At 32.0% G+C, this 24,025-nt stretch overlaps 2 protein-coding genes across 2 annotated transcripts; one reads left to right on the plus strand and one right to left on the minus strand.

Annotated features, from left to right (window-relative positions):
- Positions 1 to 5,047: 5,047 nt before the first annotated feature.
- Positions 5,048 to 8,070, minus strand: LOC119840848. Its single transcript, XM_038367621.1, has 3 exons — positions 7,850 to 8,070; positions 7,080 to 7,278; positions 5,048 to 6,622 (listed from the first exon to the last, which is right to left on the minus strand). The coding sequence occupies exons 1-3, from the start codon at positions 7,864 to 7,866 to the stop codon at positions 6,470 to 6,472; spliced, it is 369 nt and encodes a 122-aa protein (XP_038223549.1). The 5' UTR covers positions 7,867 to 8,070; the 3' UTR covers positions 5,048 to 6,469.
- Positions 8,071 to 9,414: 1,344 nt separating this feature from the next.
- Positions 9,415 to 15,954, plus strand: LOC119828286 (THO complex subunit 1). The gene is made up of 10 exons (XM_038350398.1): positions 9,415 to 9,589; positions 9,671 to 10,348; positions 10,707 to 10,966; positions 11,250 to 11,422; positions 11,673 to 11,802; positions 11,886 to 11,971; positions 12,817 to 12,974; positions 13,975 to 14,067; positions 14,332 to 14,412; positions 14,692 to 15,954. Exons 1-10 carry the CDS (start codon positions 9,545 to 9,547, stop codon positions 15,004 to 15,006), a joined length of 2,019 nt encoding a protein of 672 aa, XP_038206326.1. The 5' UTR covers positions 9,415 to 9,544; the 3' UTR covers positions 15,007 to 15,954.
- Positions 15,955 to 24,025: the final 8,071 nt, after the last annotated feature.

The raw sequence follows: 24,025 nt of genomic DNA on the forward strand, positions 1-24,025 counted from the left end.
CGGCTATAGATCTCGATTAGTTGTTTATTAGCTTGATCCATTGACGTACTTTAAACAGCTAGCTTCACCTATTGAAAGCTGTGAAAAAAGATCCGAGCGACGTTGTTTAACATGTTTATTGAATTTACTTCTTATTTCGTGGTGGTACTGTCCAAAATCAATTGCATTACTCAATAGAAAACTTTGTCTAATACAAACGAAAGCAGAGTATTGCTGTGGATAATTTTTGAGAGTTATTGGGAGCTTAAAACAAGTTTTTAAGATTTCAGATTTATACTGTGTAACAACTTAGACACACATAATCCGGGAACAGAACCCTCACGATGACATGACGTCACGGGAAGTGCTGGCCTACTTTTCATAAAAACAGCAATGACACGTTGTTTAAAACCCGCCCATACTACGCTACCACTTCTCGCGTAACTAGATCGAAATTTGTATTGTAAATCGAGGCAAAAGTTTTCCAAACAATACTTTTATCGTACTATCACCGCTTTACGCATTTGTATTAGTATTCCAAATAACTACTTACCATTATATTATGGAATAAATCGTTGATTCGTTAATTTTGGAAACGATCATCGCCGCTGATGAAAGTATGTAGAGGTGAAGCCCTTGAAAGGTCTTAGAACCGAAAATTACAGAAAATTAATTCTTACAAATCAGCCGACAATCAATAACAAATACTTACTAAATATCTTTGTCGCTAGTCAATGTTTGGAAAAGAGCCAATACTCGACCCATCGAAAACAAAGTAAGTATATTTAAAAAAACAGAAAATCCTTTCGATGCCGAGAAGGATTAAGAGAGGCTGTTTATTTGTTTGAGCTCAGTCCAATGAAATAGATACCCATTTAGGATCTCTACAAATCTTAGAGGACAATGTTAAATAAACATAGTTTGTATCCCGCTGTACGAATTAGAGATTACAGATTAGGAGTTTGGATTATTTTTATCTGACATTTTATATAATATTCTCTCTGCCGTAAATCACGCGTTTATGCTTTTGTGATGAAGCAACTTTGCGATTGAAATGAAATGAAAATGAAGGCTAGAAGCATATGAATTGTTGCCTAGGTTTTCGCTAGCCTTAAAGCTTTTTAAATAAAATAAAACAAAATCACTGTAGATATCTATTTTCACCTATCAAAGAGACACAACAAAAATTTATTTATCCCAATATCGCGCTCGCTCCAAATAAATTTACTGTGAATATAACGTACACACCTGAAGTAATTTAAATTGAACAGGCAAGGCCCTTGATTCTATTTTCACACCAACATTTAACCAATTATTCCAGGTTCGATAAATAATATGAAAGTAAATGATCTAACCCTATAAATGTTTTAAACGTTTAGTACAAAACTTAATTCGAACGGTAGCCAATATGACTGAGCGATATTACCTATTGTAGACAAGGAATTCGTACCAAAATTAATTTATTTTCATCGTCAAAGGCTTTTGTACCGGTAACAGCCGTAATCGTTTATGTGAAAACCACAGAAATGAAGAAAATGGTGCTCGAAATTAATTTAATTTGTCTTCAATTTAAGTAAGGATTCGTTTGGTTTTTTTTTTAAGGGCGTGAATAAACGCGAAAGGCTATAAGACTGTATGGATGGTTGCTTTTTAAAGCAAAAACAGGTGTGTTTAGTTAATCAGATCTGTGTGTTATTTGGTACAGATAGATTATTCTCGATAAAACTTTTATATCGCCCGGGTACCACGCGAGTGAAGTCGTGGATCAAGCTAGTTCAAACATAAATGTAAGTAAATGAAATGTTAATAATCTTCATCACATATATAATACGAAAAAAAAAATAGTAACATATGGCCTTAGTGCAAATTTTTATTGGTCTGATGCAGCTAAAAATGCTAAGATAAACATGTCAAAAATAAAAAAATAATCTTAAAAACAAACTCCTAAATATATTCATACAAGCAGATACTTTACTATATACATACCTAAGTATAACAAATTAGACCATTTTTATTACATACCACGCGTAGAATTAGCCATCCCTGATTCTTTTACCTTTCCCCACATAAATATTTTTCATGATATTTAAAAACGAAGGGTTAAAAACGTATAATCATTGTTAAAGCATTAGGCTCGTTTGTCTGGGATTCAGCCAATGAATGGGCTTTCCGTTTTTGTTTTTTTAATTTGCATTTACGATTAACTTCTCTTGTGTACGCTGAACGTTATTGAAATTTTAAGCACTGGCCGTTATTTTAAGCAAATTTGGGCTATTTATATCTGCTCAGGTCACTGTGAAAATGTGAACGAGTGAACTCGATTAAAATTGTTAATGAACCTGTTGCCTGCTCCTTCTTCTACTTTCGTAAATGCTATATAAACGAATATGCGCTAGTGATTATATGACTTAATTAATTTGTTAGACATAAAAATTAGTACACATACGCCAAGCTATCTGAATAGTGGAAACGCTGAAGGAGCGAGGGTAAAGCTCTTTAGTTTTAATTGTTTTCATTTATTTTTGTTGTTTTCATATATCATTCGTTGAAAATCGATAACCTAACCGTCAACACAATACATATATAACGTGGACCGTTAACAGTTCTGTTGTTAACAGACTACTGATTCTAAGTTACATGCACATTATAACAAATTATTTAATGCTTTAGTGAAATCCAAAAAAGGTTAGTTCAAAACATTTTCTAACGACTACAAAATAATTAAACACTAAAGTGTTAAGTGACATTTAGCTAGAATATCCATCACCTATCGTTGAAATTTAATTAACTCCTTTACTTCCTAAGTAAAAGTTAACCGATGCAACGTTAGTACTTTAATGATGCAACAATAGACATAATTACTTTCATCGATTGATACTGACATTCATTTACATTTGTTTTGTATGGTATTATTATAAGGTTTTATACAACTGTTTTCAACATACAGGGAAGCTTCCAGAAAGCCTACGTCCCAATTTTCACTATAAAAAGCCTTTGCAACGTACCTACAAGAGTTAACAATGAGGCTTACAAAGCTTATAAAGCTTATGGAATGTCGTTCCATAAGCATTGATGTTAAATCGAAGTTATATTACGATATATCACTAAGGGTCTAATTGTGTTGTTGTAATATTTATTTTAAAGTTAGAACGATAACGAAGCCAATAAATGCAGTTAAATGGTCATAGACGAGGTTAAGAAGTCTTTATGAGTAATATGATAACGTAAATCCATACCTGCCCCGAACCGGGCAAAGAAAGAAACCATTGATTTATGTCATCTTAGAAGTGAATATGATTTGACATTTTAAAAGAGCAATGAATAGATTGATGTGTGACGGTGTAAGAAGTAGAAGCTTATCCAAAAGCAGATCGTTATTTGAGATACATCCGTATGATGTAGTAAGAATACACCTTATTTATATAAATTATAAATACCAAAAAATAAGCTAGTTTTTCATAATTGTGAGTAAATGAAGTCCATTTTGAAGGTTGCGACATCGCAGCTAGGTTTCTACTCGTAGCAAGTCAATTTACTGCGACATTTCGCAAATCACATTGTATTCACATATCGCGAATGTATCGCAACCACAAAAAACCACGTTGTCACGTAAGCTCCTTGTTTAAGTTGGCTGAAATGAACTTCATGAACTCATTAGTTAGTAAGGCTCAGGTCGCGGTCGCGGAGATAGCGGTTGTAACGACGTAATCACGTGAACACGTGAAATTTGTGTGACGAGCTGATAAAAAAGACTGTATTATACAGACGTTAGAATGTAGTTCTGGAATGAGAGTTAAGAAAAACAAGCGTAAAAAAGTAAAAAGTGTATGAAAACCCTTATGTAATCCAGATAAAGCTTCACAAGGAATTATGGGAGTTTAATCGAATAATTAGGTACTATGTACCCAAACTTATTAGTTGACAAACAATAATGTAATAACTTGTGAATATTATCCTTATAAAATCTTAAATATTGTACGTATTTCATAAAGATCTTTCTTAGATAAATATGACGGCATGGAATCCCTGGAATCTCGATAGTATTATCAAAGCACATAAAAATATACAAACATAATTTATACATCAATATTACTTTACTATTCTTGTAATTATATTTTGAAATTTTTCTCTTCGGAATTTATACTAGAAATTGCTACTTTGATGCATCTGTACATGTCATTCCTAGATCTTATTTAACGTTAAAACACAACCATTTACACCATAGTCTCGCATCGCTCCGCTTGTAACAATACTGACCTTTAGGCTGCCACGTAAATACGCTCTCAAATGGCGCCTACCTACTTATTGTTTGATATACGACCGTAGATGTTTAAACTTTAAGCAAATAGGCTCAGTTTACATCTAGAGGGATATATAATTTAGCAGAACTTGATTTTGTACGCTCTTTGTGTTTAGGTACATTAATTTATGACATTAAAATTAATCCACTGAAGCTCATGTTTTAAGGCATGAACATAGATGAAAATTTACACATTAATTACGAGTGAGGTCCACATATTCTAGTTTTTTGTTATTTTCAGGAATATAAGAATGTGAGGCTAGTTTGTGCAATTGAATCTGGGTTATTTAACAATTTAAGAAGGCTTACTAGGTAGTATTTTCGTTAGACTGTGAATCGAAATAAGCGCTCCTTGCATTACTTTGCCGCGTTCACCACTTTACCAAGAAGTCGTAGCTTCAGCATAATTTAATTATGTTATAGCTACGAGTGCAGATTGTGTTAACTTATTGTAATATTTAATGCTATAAATATTAAATCTAGTAATCACATTCAATTAAATTCCCACTTACTCTAACACAGAATATATGTAAATAAATTATTTAATGCTCCCGATCTTGAATCGTAGTAATTTATATGCGTAATAAAATAAAAAAAAAATATTGTATTGTTACCGATTCTTGTTATGCGTACTAAGCTGTAGCTTCAGTTAAATGTATCAATTAAGTGGTTCAAAGTCGAACTATATAAGTTGGTTACATACAAACATACAGGTAAAGCTGATAAAAGCGTGTTAAAAACGATAGGAAGAAGAATAATAAAAAGATATAGAAAAAATGTTTTATTAAAATCGTGATCTATCAGCGCTTTATCGCTACAACGTATTTACAATTCAAATGCTAAGTACCTAAAATAGGATACAATTTATGGAATGTCAAATATTATCTGTTAAATGTGTATCATTATTATTGTTGATCTATAAAAAAATAGGCATAGACACAAATGTGCTCTATTTTTGGTGTTGGTATGTTATAAAACAGTGTTTAAATAAATATTTATTACCTCGACAATGTTTTAAATGATCAAAACAAAGTTTTAAGTAGTAGAGAAATTGTGTTAGAAAAAGATTTGTTAAAATAGATAATCACTGTACTTCATTCTTATATGACACAAATAAAAATAGAGCAAATTTAAATCTAGAGCCTTAATCAGAGATAGTATACAATTATGGTCTGTGTGATGTTACCAGTATTTTTTTTTAAGTTTTTTCTTTTAATAAACATTTTATACAGTCATGATTTAATACGAAATATCTAGCTGATTCTACGGAAATAACACATCTTATCACTAGTAAAATAAAATTCACACTAAGTTAATTATAAAACCTAATCAATCAATAATCTCCTAAAATAAACAGATTTGAAAAAATATTGAATGTTAATCTGCTTATGACTGCTTTTTTGCATAAATATAACTGACAATTAAATAAACTACGTCATATGTAATATTATTATTTCATTGATAATCGGAAAAGTTCATTGTGAATAAGAAAACTTGCCATAAGTACAAAACTGTAATAATAATTTTACGCCTACTACGAGAAATTTCAAGTATGAGACTGAATTATCATTAATATCTCATTGTATCAATATATTCTTAATCATCTTATTTTTTTTACTAAAATGATATTATTTAGTCCATTTTTCTTTCTTAGATCTATTGGGTACAAATTACGAAAGTTAAAATTATTGCCTTATCATAATTATTGCTTGTTTTTTAAAACTTCAAATTGCGTTTTAAGAGAAATAAATACGAATACGTATTTAAGTAGAAATATGACCAGCAAGGTGGCCACCGTGATTGCAAATCTAAATTTTATTTATCTAATTAGATTTTTCTGATGACAAAAACTCTTTTAGAAAGAAATAATTTTATAATAACATTAAATATCTTTAAATAGAGTGAAAAAGTGAAACATTATTGTAGATTTTTTGTTTGTTTTTTCTGCTTTGGTCTTTTAAAAATCAAATTCAAAAAGTCATCAAAATTTGTCAACTGAAGATCAATTTGTTAAGTGTGAAAAAAAAACTTTACATTTAGTAATATTTGCTAAACCCATCAGAATGAATGCTGCCAATTTTCTTTAACATCCTATTTTCAAATCACAGATATAAAAAATGATTATATTTTTATTAATTTGACAAATATTGTATTGTTACAATGAGGTATTAATATGATTGCATGCATGAACTAAGAGCGATGTTTGTTACGGTTTATTGATTGAATGAAACGCTTTCCCCACCACTCCTCGAGATTGAATGGCCTAAAATTCGCCAATTGCCGCGGCGGCATCTCTATATAGTATTTTGCGTCCTCGCTGCCTCTTTCTAATTCGCGTGTTACCTATAAATGCACAAAACACATTTAAATATCTGCTTAGTTTATAGTAATATTTATTGCATAACAAGTTATTTCCGTGTCACATTAATGAAATTTATTCAAGTAATTATGTTTTTGTACCATTAATGCCTGCTGTCAATATTAGCTATCAATCCAATATCTTAAAATTGAGATGGACAGTGTTTATTATATTGCTTCATTATAAGAAATGAAAAGCAGAAACGAAAAGCAGTCAAAAGTTACCTTGCTTGATATTTGTGTAATTTATGGTTTACAGATATTAATAGGTACAAAAAATATCAGGTTTTTGGTTCAAACGATATCTTCAATTTTGTTTTTTGTTAAGTACTTTTACAAAGTAAAGGCTTTCAGGGCAATTATTATTTAACTCTTGTTAATAATTTTGTAAAAAACACAAAAAATGAAAAAAAAACAACTTATTTCATATTTCAACAATTACCTTATTCCAAGAGTCGTAAATATAATTAATGAGATCATCGTGTTGAGAACAATTATTGTTGACATTGTTATTGTTACTGTGAATATTGACCGTAGTCTGTGCAGGTGGGCTTAGCCGGGCACCATTGTGACTGTTACCATTGTGACGTTTGTTTCCAATGTGTGGGAGTGATCTTGGTCCACTATTCACATAATTTGACCTGAAATTATTGAACAATTCATGGGTAATTTAAGTTTGGTACATAATATTGCAATTATATTAATCAATAATTAATATAGTTTTGAAAATACTGCAATTTAAATAGATATGATTGTGAACAATACTATTATTTATTTAAGATATTTGTTAAAAGATGAGTTGAAAATATATTTTATAAAATATACACTTTTTTTGAAGCAAAATAAAAAATTGTCAAGTATTCATAAATAAATTTAGAATACTATAAAATAGCACATTTTGAACAATGTATTTATTCTGATAAGGAGTGTGATAATAATAAAAACAAGTAATCAATTAAGATAACAAAATCACGACAACGTAAACCATATTTCGGCTAGCACATACGGTGCGTGTACGGAAGTTATTGTTTTGCATGAAATTCTTTTAGACGATATAATATTTACGTAATTTGTAGGTCGTCGACTCAAAAAGATCGATAGAATTTAATGACATACAACTAACTGAAATAAAACTAATAATCATTAATTATAATTCAAACACATAGAAAGTATCAAACAATAGAACAACAAAGCATGTTGGACCATACATACCTCATATTTCGATCCATTATTGAATTACAATAAATACTAAGTATTCCGTAACAAAATCTAATTGTTATTTTACAACTACGTACACCTATTCATTAAAGAAAACTTATTCTAGTTAAAATTACAAAAGCAATTCGATGTTAAATACAAAATATTAAAATAAATACACAGGACGCCACATAATCGGACAACACAAAACATCAATTACATACGTAGCACTGTCAAAGTCACAATTCAATAACAGCTGCTGATTTCTACACAATTGGATTGGATATTTCACAAAATTATTGAAAACGGATTCGTAGATACAAAACGAATTTGTCAAATGCAGTTTTTTTAACCAATGACAATTTCAGGTTTTGACCAATCACATTTGAAAGAAGTCAAACTAACCATAATACATTTTTGCCATAAAATGTTGCTAGTACCTAAAAACTAAATTTTAGTAAAAAAATTTCTGAAAATGAATCACCGAAATAAGAGCACGCCTCCTTGTAAATAAAAATGCATTTTACTTTATTGATGGTCTAATTTTGATGTGAAACATCTATAGCCGCACGTAAAACCGATTTCTGGCGTGGCGACGCATGCCGTGGCGACGCGTCGCCACGCTATACGATGGTATGTCGATGTTTCACATCTGCCAGGCGTTCCGTGACGGCTCACATTTTGTTTATTTTCATTATTTTTCACTAATACGTAAAAGGTACTTTCCTGCATGGTTTGCAAATGCTCACAGTTTTAAATAGAATATTATGTAAACGTTAAAAAAAACATGTATTTAAAAAATTTAAGAAAATACCGTGACGAAACCGTGGTGGGTTATGGACTTTACCCTCTTAGGATGCCCGTGTCCCTGAAGCGAGAGCGCAATTTGTTATTATTATATGGACTAATAGTGACGATGATGACTCAAATGTATACAGACAATTCACACTTCATACACTACCATATTAACAAAAGGAATATGGTTGCTGAATAACTGATAGAATGTTTTTTATACGTTATAGAGTCATGCCACAATTATCATTAATAGTATTGATGCTCTTGCCTGGAATAAATATTTAATAAACATCCACACAAACAAAGAACTTAGGTACCCTAAAGGGAATTTACAAACTCTATCAAATCTATTTTTCTCATCTCCGGGGGATAGGATGTGCGTTTGCGCGACTTCTTTCATGGCGTTTTCTCTATATAGTAGCGAGTTCAGGTTACACAAATTTATTTGCGCCAACTTTTCTGCAAGCCAAAGTCTTTAGAAAATTTTACCATCCACACGGCAGAAGTAAACTGTAAAACATTTTTACGCTAGCCAAGGAAGTGTGCAATTAAATCTAGGAATATACGTAAACATAATATATATTTGCAAGCATGTTTGTACAAACTAAATTTGCGCCTCGTAGACCCGTTTTAATACATACTAGACTCTAACCGGAGGATATTATGAAAAAGCTTAAATATAGATACGTTGGTACTTTATTTTATTTTATAAAGTATTCTTTGATATCAGCAGCTTGATCTGTGAACAATAGTGTCAAATCAAATTGTCAAATGTCAACCGTTAATTTGTCAGTGGCTTCTAGCTAGCTGAATAATTAATTCAACACAATTTAATTTAATTTTATATCAAAATTATTGCACATTTCTTAGCTGGAAAGTTATCAATGTAAACCTATTTAAAAGGACGGGAACAGAATGTCTACCAAAATCGGTTTTGACGAGTTACGAGTGAAATACAAGGTACAACATAACCTTACTCAATTATTTACATCTTATTTGTGTGTTTTTTTTCATGATTACTTATATTCCATTTATTTTCAGGATGTGTTGTCGAAAGCATTCTCAACAAACAATATTGACCTCCTTGATTCTTTTTCAAAGAAAGCAAGTGAAACTGATAGAAAAGCAGCAATGGATCAAGCGTTTCGGGACAAACTGCTTGAATTGCTTGTCGAAGATTCAGCAACACTTGAAAATTACGTCAATTTCTGTATTGAATCATGTCGGCGTCAGATGGTTACGCCAACTATGCCTGTTGTTCTATTAGGGGATATCTTTGACGCCCTTACCTTGAATAAATGCGAACAAATGTTTACCTACGTCGAAAGCGGAGTAACTACCTGGCGAGAAGAGCTGTTCTTTGGCGCATGTAAAAATAATTTGTTGAGAATGTGCAATGATTTATTAAGAAGATTATCTCGGTCACAAAACACAGTGTTTTGTGGGAGAATATTATTGTTTTTGGCAAAGTTCTTTCCATTTTCGGAACGCTCTGGGCTGAATATTGTGTCTGAGTTTAATCTGGAGAATATAACAGAGTTTGGTGGTGATAATTCAAGCACTTTAAAGGATGCACTGGATGAAGATATGGTGATAGATGATGATAAGAACAAACTAACTATAGACTATAATTTATACTGTAGGTTCTGGAGCTTGCAAGAATTCTTTAGAAACCCAAACACTTGTTACAATAAAATACAGTGGAAAACCTTTGTTGCAGTAAGTTAACAATTTACTTGTTAATTTTTTTTAATTGCTTTCATTAACCTCTGTTCATAATTTCCCTGATTGACTAGGTTTAAAAATGTGGTCCATAAATAATTAAATAGTTAATATTTTCAAAGATATCCTAGTTCTTGACATGGCTTCTTTGTAATGCAATAAAAGAAAATTATCATCTTGGATTTTACATTCTCAGTCCTCAAAATGAATGTGGACATAACTGAATAATTTTATTATTTAATTTTTGTAATATTTCACCTGATTTGCAATATTCCCTAAACTACGGCTACATCCTGAATTATGAGACTGCTTTTATAAATTCTTGATCCATTGATATTTAAACAAATGATTTCAGCATTCCGGAAGCGTTTTATCTGCATTCTCTTCCTACAAATTAGAAGCAATAGAGCTGCAAAAATCGAAATTGAACAGATTGAAAGCAATCAATACAGATGTAGAAATGAAAGAGAGTAAAGAACAACATTATTTTGCCAAGTTCCTGACGAATCAAAAACTATTGGAGTTACAGTTGTCCGACTCCAATTTTAGAAGATGTGTTCTCATACAGTTCCTGATTTTATTCCAATATTTAACTTCTAGTGTTAAGTTTAAATTGTAAGTACTTATTCAGATGTGAACTGTCCATATTTTTGTTTAAATTATATTACTAATTTAGTTTCCATTTATTTGTATTAGGTAGTAATACTTCTTTCTATTAGCATGCAAGCTACCTTTATAATTATGATTCATTTGTTTAATTCTTCATAAGTTCTTATATCATTATAAATGTACAATTTTAATCAAAACATTATTTCTTATGAAAGTATGAAATTAGCATTTAAAAAAAGTAATATCGCAGTTGCTTTGCTAATATATACTTTTAATGTTTTATCCATAGAGAATCTCAAGAACTGAAAACTGATCAAACAGAATGGGTGCAAGAAACAATAAATTTAGTTTACAAATTGCTCAGTGAAACTCCACCTGATGGTAAATGTTTTGTGGAGTGTGTTAAGAGTATTTTGAAGAGGGAGGAACATTGGAATAGCTGGAAAAATGATGGCTGTCCAGGTATTTGTAATTTAATTACTACTTGTTCATTTCGGCTTTTCTTAGTTATATTTGCTACCAAGCTAATTTTTGTCAATATTAATTCAATATTGAATATAGTAAAATTTGCTTTCACTGTATTTTGCAAAAGTATTCATTAAACCACAATAGTTAATTAAATCCATTTCACAAATACATCTTCTTAGCAACTATTTCCATTTGAATACGAAACATAACATATAATAAGGCTATTTTACTTTGTTACATATAGAATTCCAAAAACCAAAACCACCTGTCCAATCAGAATCCACAGAAGAAGTAAGAAGAGTAAGAAAACGTAGGAGACCAGTCGGCGATATTATTAAAGAGTATGAAAGTCAAAAGAAACATTTCATGGGAAAGTATGTACAAAAAGTGTAGAATATGCTCAATAAACTTGAAAAATGCTTAATAGCTATGTAATTATTTTCTATTCTTTTTTCAGTACTGAGTTAACTAAACTATGGAACCTGTGTCCAGATAACCTTGCAGCTTGTCGAACTAAAGAGAGAGATTTCATGCCATCTCTGGGTGAGATACAAAATTTTCTTTGCATTATAGAGTCTAAAATGACTAAATTATTATTTGGAGTGTTTGTAAATAGGCACTTTGCGATGCAGCTAACCATAGGGTTGCCATATTGTGAAGTATTAGTTGTTAAGGTTTAGCAATAATATTTATATTTAGAGAAAAGCAGACTTTTATACATGAAATTAGGTGAGAAGATATAGTAGCATCTATATGTGAAATACAACTTTAAATTTTGCGCATTAGTCTCCAAGTAACTTTTGCAGAGGAAATTTGTATTAAGATGGCCTTTATGAAAGGGTATTTAGATTTGAAAAATTATAGGATATATCATTAGTCGCTTGGAGAAAGTCATGTGTTCCATGATTTTTTGATGTTAGACTTCTATGGTTAGTAATATTAGGAACAACTCTGGATAGTTTAGATCAGTTGTGATTTGTAGACTATTTTCATGTCATTTGATTTTAGTAGTGCTGCCATGCTAATTAATATAATATTATCTATAACCTACAAACATAATATACTACTACTATAATCTCTATATATATAAAATTCTTGTGTCACAATGTTAGTAACCATACTCCTCTGAAACGTCTGGATCGATACTCACGAAATTATATATGTTTATATTATTATTATATATATTTATATTGTATACATTATTACATATCGGGTAGGTCTGAGATCGGCCAGCGTCTATTTTTCATACCCCTCAATGATAAAAGTAAGGCAGAACAACGTTTGCCGGGTCAGCTAGTGTACTATACTAACAGCCATTTAATATTCATGACCCCCATGACTCACTAGCGTTGCCAATTTCTAATTATTTATGTTTACATGTATTGTAGAGTCGTACATGCTGTCGGGTGGGGCCGAGGGCGCGGAGGCGGGGCGCGCGGCGGGGTGGGGGTGGCGCGCGCTGCGGCTGCTGGCGCGCCGCTCGCCGCACTTCTTCGTGCACACCAACAACCCCATCGGACGCCTGCCTGACTATCTCGATGATATGGTGAGTGTTTCGCGGTTTTAATATACGCCCAATAATCAAATTCAAATTGACACTACTTTGTAAACGCGATTTATTCATTATATTATTAACCCGACGTTTCGAACACTTTACAGCGAGCGTCTGTAAGCTCACGCTCCAAATGCGTTAAAAAGTCTTTAATATCTAAATGTATAATACTCGCGTAAAATCAAACACAAGAAATTACACTGCTATTGTTATATGATATGTATAGTACTAACTTTCCACCCGCGGCTTCGCTCATATAGTCAAACTAAAATATAGAAGGTCATTTTCCCCGCATGGTTTCAGTGGATTTCCAGAATAAAAACTAACCCATGTCCTTTTTCCAGATTCAAACTATCTCTGTATCAAATTTCATCCAAATCAGCGCAGTAGTTCCTGAGATTAGAGTGTTCAAGCGAGCAAACAAACACTTTAGCTTTATGCTTTAGTATAAATTTCTATCGGTATTACTACTACCTATATAATTAATAATTATATACTTAATGTAACTATGAGCTTTGAGAAGAATATGAATTTTATACTTAACTCTAATATTTAGATTTGTAAATATCTGACTGACCAAAAACACACTGCTTTTAAAGAAAAATTATCGTACTCTCTCATTTATCAGCATGGATAATAGAATTTTCTATACCACCTTAGAGTGGTCATATTTCCTGTCTGAATTGCTTATGAAATCTTATATATAAAATTCTCGTGTCACAATGTTAGTCTCTATACTCCTCCGAAACGGCTTGACCGATTCCTCTGAAATTTGGTAAGCATATTGGGTAGGTCTGAGAATCGGCTAACATCTATTTTTCATACCACTAAACGATAAGAGTAAGGCAGAAACGCGTTTGCCGGGTGCAGCTAGTATGATATAAATTTTCTCTATAATATAATTCATTCTAAAAATCCCATTCTAGAAAATTGTAAAAATACTGTTGAACAATTTTGAGTATTACGACACATATAATAAGGATTGTATTCGCAGGTAAAACGGATCTCGCGTGAAGTCGCTGCGAATGCAGCTGCGAGTAACTCGAATGGAGATGCTAATATAAACAGCGATAAAAACATTAAACAGGTACTGATATATTCTGAAAATTTAATAGCGTTATTGTAATCTGTTCACGAGCTTTACGTTTTATAAATAAGGTAAACTCTTAAAGAAAAAAGTTTAGTTAATATTTTAACAATTTATTTGTATATAAATACGATGTAACTCAATTTTAGACGTTGCTTACTGTAAAAACTAAGTAGAATATAAACTAATATATAAATGTGGGATTCAAACCCATGTTATAGCCATAATTAATCAATTAAAACAAACAAATTTATTCTTATACAGGAGTCACACGATGAAGACATAACTGAAGAACAAATTGAGGCAGACCTCATAAAAGAAGGAGATGCAAATGATATTGAGCAGGTGAATATCTTTTTCTATTAATTAATTATTTTTATCTATGATCAATAAAATATAGAGTAGGCACTCTATAGATATTTTAAGAGTAGGCTCTTGTATGTATTTGAATATCAAAAATTTTCCCCACCTAACCTTATAGCTCCTCATACTCCTGGCATTTAGTGAAACTAACTATACGAGGTTAGTATTTGTGATTGAAAAAAATATACACATTAGTAAATACAATATTATTAACCACGACCATTAAACCTAATCCATATTAAATGCATTTTTTTTCATCAGGTACCAGATTCGACGCATGTGACCGACGATGACGACAAAACAGAACGCGCCCGCCTGACCATGATAACGGAAACGCAGTTGGACGCGGTGGCCAAAAAATTAACCGACTGGAAGAAACTGGCCGTCAAACTGGACTATAAACAGGATGAGATAGAGTACTTCGAGACAGAGAACGCTACGGATGAAGCCAGAGCGAAGAACATGCTCAAATTGTGGTTCGATGATGATGAGGATGCGTCTGTCGAGAATTTGCTCTATATCATGGAAGGCTTGGAGCTGGTTGAAGCATGCGAGGCTCTGAAGAGCACAAAATGACGTTGGAAGATGAGGGGTGTGAAGTACCAGTCAAAGTAATTTGGACTCTATTTGTATGACTATAGGGCTGTGTTTGGAACTTTTGTATTTGTGAACTTTGAATGCATTTGCGGTGTCTATATAGTGAAGTTGATAGTTTCAATTATTTTTAATTGTTATGATAGGAAACAGACGTATCATGGATTTAAAATGTAACAAATAAGAGTAAAGTAAGATCTTATTGTGATCGTAAAAACATTGTATCATATTTGATTCAATGATTGCATAATTGTGGGTACCAAATGATTGCTGCGTCAAAACATAATAACATTAAACTTAATTAATTAACATAATAAAATATTTAGGCATATACCTTGGAGGAGCATTGTCAAACATATTGAATGCATCGACATTTCACCGCATTTAAAATTCGTAAAAGGATCAAAAAATTCTAATTTATTATCAACCGACTTCAAAAAGAAGGTAATTGATAACTTTCTTCAACTGTATTTTTTTTGTTTATTTACCTCATAACCTATTACACCAATAAATGATGATGATAATTGGATGAACAGATTTGTACTATTTTTTTATAGTGGCAACATAATGTCTGAAAATTTTGTCTGTTCCGGTTCATGAAATACTGCTTGCTGAATACGGACAGACAAAATAGACGGACATCGAAATATTTGTAAGTCCTTTTCACCTTTAGGTTACCTATACCACCACTTCCACCACGGCAGTCGTTATTTAAGTCATAATAACTTTCATTAGTTGAAATGAAATGAAACGAATATCCACTAAGTTATCTACATCGAAAGCGAAGCGAAGCGACTCAATCGAAAAAATATCCATATATAATGTCAAATGTCAAATTGCAATATTGTTACATACTGGTAATATTTAAGGTTTAATTTTATTTTGATTGGTACAATTTATAAGACTTATTAAGATTTTGAATAAATAATTCAAAAAGTTTAAACGGTTTTATTCATAATATACCTACCTGCACCCTTAAACGTTAGAATGAAAAATCATCACTTACCAAAAACTGATTACAAGAAAAGTCGATATTGTTTCTGAGTTTTATTTCATCATCAGACCATATATCTGCCCACTGCTGCGACACAGGCCTCCTATGAAGGTTCAGGCCATAATCCACCACGCTGGCCAAGTGCGGGTTGGCAGATGTCACATGTCGTCGAACTTTTGATTCTTGGACAAGCCGGTTTCCCCACGATGTTTTCCGACTTATCGATTTTGAAGTCCGAGGTTCTCACCATTGAGCCACCACATTTCATTTCATTTTCATTTCATAGTGAATAGTTTGGTAACTGATCATAAACGTCGGTCTTTATTATATATTAAATATGTAACCCGCGGCGTCACTCGCGTGATACCTGGGTAAAGAAGCCCAAGTGCTTAGCCAAACCATAATCTATCTCTGTACTAAATTTCACAACCGATTATATGATTATATGATACAGCCATACATCCATAGGTACTTATTAACTTAATAACAGTAGGATTTTTGAGAAAACTGCGCAGGGAATATGCTATTTAGATACTTACACACATAGTACTACTACTATAGTACTTTATTCGATAATAAAACCGGAAAAGGTACTAAATTTAAGGTTTTCAATACTTTTTTGGATTGTCTCCTGTGAATATTCGATGATCGCGGCGTTGCCTTCGACACCAGTGCGGTGCTAGCGGGTGCTAATATATATACCATTCATAAGGATAAAACTACAACATGATAGTTAAAATATAATTAGGTATTATAACAATTAACATGCCATTCGAAAATATTAGGATTACCTAAACGGCAACAACTTTCTTACCAAAACTACAACATAAAATGTGGAAAGTACTTGAGTAAACTTTAGCTCAAAGATAAATTTTCAACATGAATTTCCGTCGGAAACTCATTTGGTTCAGATTTATAAAACCATTAAACAATGTCGGCCGATCCGAAATTATAACTTGCACGTCTTTCCTCATAGCGGCTGACTCACGGTGTGCCCAAAACAGAACTTATTACATACAAACATAAGCGCTACATTTAAATTACAGAATTATGGCTCAAAGTACGTTTCAATAAGACTTATAATGGACGAAGTGTTAGCTTGGCAAATGAATTTATCAACCACTATAATTTGACCCGCTTACACTAACTCTTCTGTAAAATTGTGGGGGATATCGCCGCTATGCAGGGTGCGTTGCAGATCTACATAATCTGGACATATTTCAGTACCGCGGCGATGTTTACAGAATCGCGGAATAGTCGCTGCACCGAATTTAGTTCGTAACGTATACGTCAATGGGTAGACGAGGCTTAGGTAGTGCTCGAGCGGTCGATCTTAAAATATTTATATTTTTATGATTCGATACTCGACTAGATATTTTTATATTAAATATATACGGCAACGAGCGTGACGTGCGTGCGCAGGAGTCGCTATAACCGAATTTGTGGATTGTACAAATTTTACTGTAAGTAGAAATTAATGTGTGTGCTTTTTAACGTCCTTTAATTTCCTAAAAATTTGTTACTATGTAAAATTCTATAGTGTATGTTAAAAATACATAATAAAACATAAAGTGAGAAAAATTTCAAAGTAAAAAAAATGCAATAATTAATTGAATATTTTTATACACATGTGGCATATTGTGTTTGTAAGTTGATCTCATATAAACTTGCGTTGCTACAGAATAGTGCAACGGACAAGTTTTTTCAGTTGACGCACCTAGTAACAACATTTAGTATTCACCTTTGCTGAAAACTTGGATATTTTTAATCTAGCATACGCAAATACCTACATAAAATTTTTATGACTATAATATAATCTCACTGGCTAACAGTTACGGGTAGGACGTATAAATTCCCGTAATGCACCTAAACACTAATTTTATGAATATTTAAGTAAAAGCAGCTAAGATCAAGGAATAGAAATATTATTTTTAATTGAACCTTCGAGTAAGAAAAGATTTACGTTATATTTTACTAGTTGCGCCCCGCTGTTTCACCTGCGTAAGTCTGTATCCCGTAGGAATATCGGGTTAAAAAGTGGCCTTTGTGTTATTCCAGTTGTCCAGCTGTCTACGTACCAAATTTCATTGCAATCGGTAATTTTTTGCGTAAAAGAGCAACAAACGCACACACATCCTTACAAACTTTTTTCGCATTTATAATATTAGTAGGATATAGTAGTAGGACTAGTATTATTAATATTTTAATTTAAAATTACGCGCGCATTTCGATTACATTTCAATCAAAAATTTGGTAGGTATGATTCATAAAAACTGATTTCACGACCTTTCAACTTGATTCCCGAATTAAACGCGAAGCGGGAAATATACTAGATATTTATAACAAACTTTTAACATTTTATCTTTATTTGATAACATATTATGTTTTCTGTTAAATTCTATAATGATTTTTGAGTTCATGCCTTATAAAACACATAAAATCATTCTGAAATTGAACCCTTAGCCTTGTCTTCTCGTGATCACACCGCTGGAAAGTCTTCGAAACTTCGGGTTAAATAATTTAAAAGATCACGTATATGATCCATTAAAAAAATACTAGCTGTCACCCGCGGTCCAAACCGCATAAGTCCGTATCCCGTAGGAATATCGGTATAAAAAGTGCCTATGTGTTATTTCAGTTGTCCAGTTATCTACGAAGCAAATTTCATTGCAATCGGTTCAGTAGTTTTTGCGTGAAAGAGTAACAGACGCACGCATACATATGCATCCATCCTCACAAACTTACGCGTTTATAGTATTATTATTCGCCAATAGATGTCAGGAAGAATCATAATAAATTGAACCCTGTCACCTCATTAACTTTTGAAAGTTTTCACTAAAGAATGTGGACCGCAAACGGCAAAATTTATTATTTATTTATTAACATTATCTTTCTAATCTTTTAATGAAAAAGAACCGAATCGTAACTTGTTTTGTGTACGACAAAACCAAACAAAAACCAAAAATAGGTTTGTTACCAGCAACAAAAAGACAGATAAATACAGATAAAATTAGAATTTCAATACATGGAGCATGAAGCTAACCTATAAATTAAAACAACTTAAAACCTTCGTATTTTATGGTAAAATCACGACTTGGTTTTAAATACCGATACGGTGAACCTAGTAGCTAGTTAATAATCGTGTAAACCGAACATTGTCATAATAATCAATAGCCATATCGTGTACTATAAAATGAGATTATGCAATATTGACAATTGTTTGGTTTTAGAATAGTTTTCATTTTCACTTTTCTTTTATAAGTTCACGTTAAAGGACAACATAATAATAAAAATAATATAATTAAATAGGTGTAACCCGGGGCAATCGCGAGCAAACCGATGACGTAGATATATATGCGAATGTGATCGATCGGTATAAAATTAAATGGTAAAATTGAATCACTCTATCTTTTTAAAAAAATCCATCAAATTCCGTTGCATAGTTTAAAAAATTATGTATATATAGGGACAGACAGACAAAGCGACTTAGTTTTATGACAGATAACATATTACTATACTGTTTTATACTATGTAGTGATGCGAAAATGCGTAACTCTGGCTGCCATAGTGGGAACATATATGGGCTGATGATGATGATGATAGTTTGGATTTCGAGAAAGGTCATAGAAAAGTTTTTACCCCCTCGGGAACCTTAACTAAAACAGGGAAAACTGCTGACTGTCTATATTTTATTGATTTTTAGTAATAACACGTATATTTTATAATATACCTACCGCTATCTGAACGTAAAGCACACACACATAGATATATAACGTTGAGTTTCATATCTATACACAGAATTGAAATACTTACTACATCCTAATATTATGTTAGATGTAGATCTATATTTTTTTTATGATTGTACAATATCGCATTTTATGATTGTATTTAATATCTTAATTCTTATTCACTGAACAAATGATTCGCGCTTTTCATGTCTTGTTAACAAAATATTATAAGAGTTAAAAAACAGACTGATGAAAGCCGAATAATACTCAACGGCCGCACGGAAAATAACAAAAAAAACATTGTTTAGAATTTTATTACGAAGTTGAAATTCAAATAAATTTTAAACACACTTCGCTGTCTCCCGCGAAAGATAAACAGCCGGGTAGAACATTTGTGTCCGTCATTTGGGTGTAATTAATTATTTTGCCAAAGGTATCTGCGCAATCATCCCAGACTGTGCCCATTATAAAGGAACGCGTGTGAACAAAGATAAGTACTTAACCGATTTAAAAAAAAAACTTTGATATCTGTTTATTATAAATAAAATAACTCATACCATAAAATAGTTGCTGTGCTGTTGCTGCTGAATATGGCTTTATCGGTTTTGTTATTTGTTATGCCATAGCCCATATTCGATAATAAACAACCACTAAAATCTATGTTGATGTTATAGGTAGAAAGAATCCATATCTATTTTTTGATCTTGTTTTTCGTAATCCTATCCTACTAATATTATAAATGCGAAAGTTTGTAAGGATGTGTGTTCATTTGTTGCCCTTTCACGCAAAAAGTACTGAACCGATTGCAATGAAATTTGGTACGTAGACAGCTGAATAACTGGAATAACATATAGGAAACTTTTTATCCCGATATTCCTACGGGATACGGACCAACGCGGGTGAAACCGCGGGGCGCAGTTAGTATTTTAATAAATTTTAAAATAGTCGATCTTATTTTTTAAGTTCTTCAATATGGTTGTAAGGCTATAGTCGAATACCTAAGCTGTGATGATTTGCTCCTCATAGGTTTTTTCGTATTCACACAAACAACCACGAGTAGAGCGGCTGCATACAAAATTTCATCAACCCATTTTTCAAACCATTTTCAAGATGTATATTTCTGTAAAGTGGAGCGCCGGGCGTGGTTGTAAACATTGGTCCGCCACGGGTTTACTTTTGTGTATAAATTAGCATACTTCTATATGGGTTAACTGTTATATTTTCATGGATTAGATGGATAATAGTTAGTTTGTAATTTTTGAATCATGTAACGTTATATTATATGTGAGAATGTTCGATGTATTCCCATTAATACATATTCCATCTTGACATTTACGTAAAGCAAGTAATTTTTATTGATTAGCAAAGAGTGTATTTAATCAGCTGCTAGAATTACACCAAAGATTTGAACAAAAACTGTACGAACCTTAACGTTTAGGGTGTTTAAACACGTGTTATATAGCTAATATGTTATACTTAATGTTGGATATTATTTTTGTCTTTACACTAAACCTACTTATGTGTGATTATTATATTCTAAGGAAGAAAACTTGATTGAATGAGTTAAGTGTGAAAATATCAGGAAATTGCATTTAATCGTTTAGTTTAGTTCTCTGACATAATTTTTTAAATGTAAAATATTGTAACATTGATATGGATTTAAAAGAGCACTACTACACATTTCTTTCCTTTCAACTACAGAGTTTTATGCTGGCTCTTCTATGTAATAAATGCTTTCCGAAGTTTACTGATGTAAATTATTATTTTCTTTATAATGACAATTCATAATCACTTCTTAACAAAGACTAGTTGAATAAAATAGCTTGAAGCCAAATGGAATCCAATTTAAAGTCGGCAATCTATAGAGGCGTAAGATCTGCAATTGACCTTACGCCTCTCTAAATGTTCATGAGCGGTGGTAGCGCTTACCATCAGGACCCACCAGTTCCATTGCCGACAATGACATAAAAAAGTGATTTATATAAAATATAGTAGATATGTTAGCAACACAACCGCATAATATGTTTTATCTATGGTCTATAAATGTCACAAACGGTGAAAACATAAAAATGTCTATATAGTTTTGAAAATTCAAATTCATGTTTACAGTGTTTACTAATAAAAGGTGATGACAGTTCTTATCTTGTGTTTATTAAAGAGTCGTTTTGTAAAACTCGGTTAATGAAAGCAATTTATTACTACATATATTTATAAATTAATAATGAATCCTAATATCCATTCGATATTTACTTACAATCGTGATGAATTGTTTTCATTATCCGAGTTAAAAACGTACCTACGTATGAAAATCTATATATAGCTCTTATTATGTTCTCACCTAATAAATAACAATAAATATGTAATCGCATACGTACCTATTATATGAAATTATACTTTTTCGAAATGATTCGAGTTGCAAGAGCAGCTAAGCAATTAGAGTTATAATTTAGGGTGGTCCACAAAAAGTCGTCTTAAGCTAGTTTTAAGGTAATAAAACATTTGAATAGAAAAATAATTAATTACAATAAGTTTGACACCACGGATATGTATCTAAACAAGTGAAAAAAAATGTTTCATATCTATGCATAAAACAAAACGCTGCATTTAAATCTAAAAATAGCCAGAATAGTCTATCTAGAAGACGTTTGAATGTATCATCCCTAGACGTAGACGTATCCAATTATCGGAACTTTTCAAACGACAACGAATGACTGTTGACGTATTGCCTCAAATCAAAGCAAGATGCCGCACGAGCGTTGTTTTTTTCCAAGAATACGATGAAAACGGGGATCGGCTTGTCTCGTACCGAATTAAACCTTGTTTAGTTTGGTCGTCGCCCTAAATAGAGATCTCTTCCTTCCTAATGATTTACAGTTTACACTCACATTAAATCGCTGTTTTCCGCGCTTGTGTAACCAATTCTATATTCAATGTTATATAAATACATAATCAGACGGCAGTATCGATTATGATTTTGTGAAAAAGCTATGTTTGCTTTTTGTTTTTAATTATGAATGTGATCTTTCAAATTACTACTGTGTTTCTGTCTGATTGGTTCGACACGTGGATTGTTTTAATTTTTATATTATAATGAATACTTAACTCCGCAAAAAATTTAAGGCATTCTTTCGGCTTGAATCCCGACTTAAGTCTAAGAAATCAAAATTGATGTCGTCATTAGAAAAAATAAATAGCAAATAATTTATATATTGGTCATAGGCACTTCTTTTAAATTGATGTCATCACCAATGAGACAATCGACTGAAACTGGTTCTACTTCAGACAAACGCCAGACGACGATTTCCAGTGTTATGCCAAATTATTTGTTGATAATTTCTTTTCAATTGTTTTCCTTAAATAAGTTAAATGATAACACGCACATAAATACATGCAAAACCGTGACTTTATCGCGACGATTATTTCAGTTTTCTTTTACGACTATTGTTATAATAATAAAGCTAATTATGATATATTGAATGATATATTGAAAAAGTATAAGAATTCCTAAAGAGTCGGTAAAGTCCGGTTATCCGGTATTAGGATTTCTAGATCAGCATTGAAACGTCGAATCTTAGATATGGATGGGACAGAATAGGCCCAATAGGTAGAGAGCGGACGGCAAGAGGCAATTAAATGAGAAATTAACATACTCATTTTATTACAAAAAAAAAACAATGGTGTATGAAACGCTATTTATGACAATAGAAATCGGTAAGCTAGTACCTCGGCGTAAATAATAAACTGAGTATATAAATAAAAAACATTTCCCCATTTTCATTCATATTCTAAAATTAATACAACCTCTCACGTAACAATCACTTTCAAAATATTAGTATTCTTTTATTAGAATATTATATTTAGATTTAGCATTTGTTTTCATCTAGTACCACAAAAACAAAAGCCGTCACAAAGAATTTGGGACAAATCATCTAATTACCACATCTTCCTGTCCTTAGCTATAATATTGGCACAGATGCAACGGAAACAAGTGACGCACAATATTCGCGTAATCTATAAATACGACTTACATTTAAATAGATATTGGTCCATGTCACAGAAGTCTTTTTAAGGTACTTACATATTCGATTGAATACACTTACTTAATTCAAAGGTGCCGAGAGTCCCTTAGCCTTAAGGATGCTTAACAATGCTCCACGAACTAGGCAACAGATAATAATATGTGCCTACTACTTTATATAATACTTTCAAAAAAGAATGCGTCTTAGACTTAAGAATATTGGTTATCTTGGAGACCTATGCAGATGAACCTCAGTTTTAC

This window comes from Zerene cesonia, chromosome 7, assembly GCF_012273895.1.
Source record: "Zerene cesonia ecotype Mississippi chromosome 7, Zerene_cesonia_1.1, whole genome shotgun sequence".
NCBI classification, from domain to species: Eukaryota; Metazoa; Arthropoda; class Insecta; order Lepidoptera; family Pieridae; genus Zerene; species Zerene cesonia.

Coding starts and splice junctions, on each gene's coding strand:
- LOC119840848 (XM_038367621.1), bottom strand. Junction 6,623..7,079: donor TTTACGACTCTTGGAATAAG/GTAATTGTTGAA, acceptor GTGCATTTATAG/GTAACACGCGAATTAGAAAG.
- LOC119828286 (XM_038350398.1), top strand. CDS start 9,545: ATGTCTACCAAAATCGGTTTTGACGAGTTACGAGTGAAATACAAG. Junction 9,590..9,670: donor AGTTACGAGTGAAATACAAG/GTACAACATAAC, acceptor ATTTATTTTCAG/GATGTGTTGTCGAAAGCATT. Junction 10,349..10,706: donor AGTGGAAAACCTTTGTTGCA/GTAAGTTAACAA, acceptor AAATGATTTCAG/CATTCCGGAAGCGTTTTATC.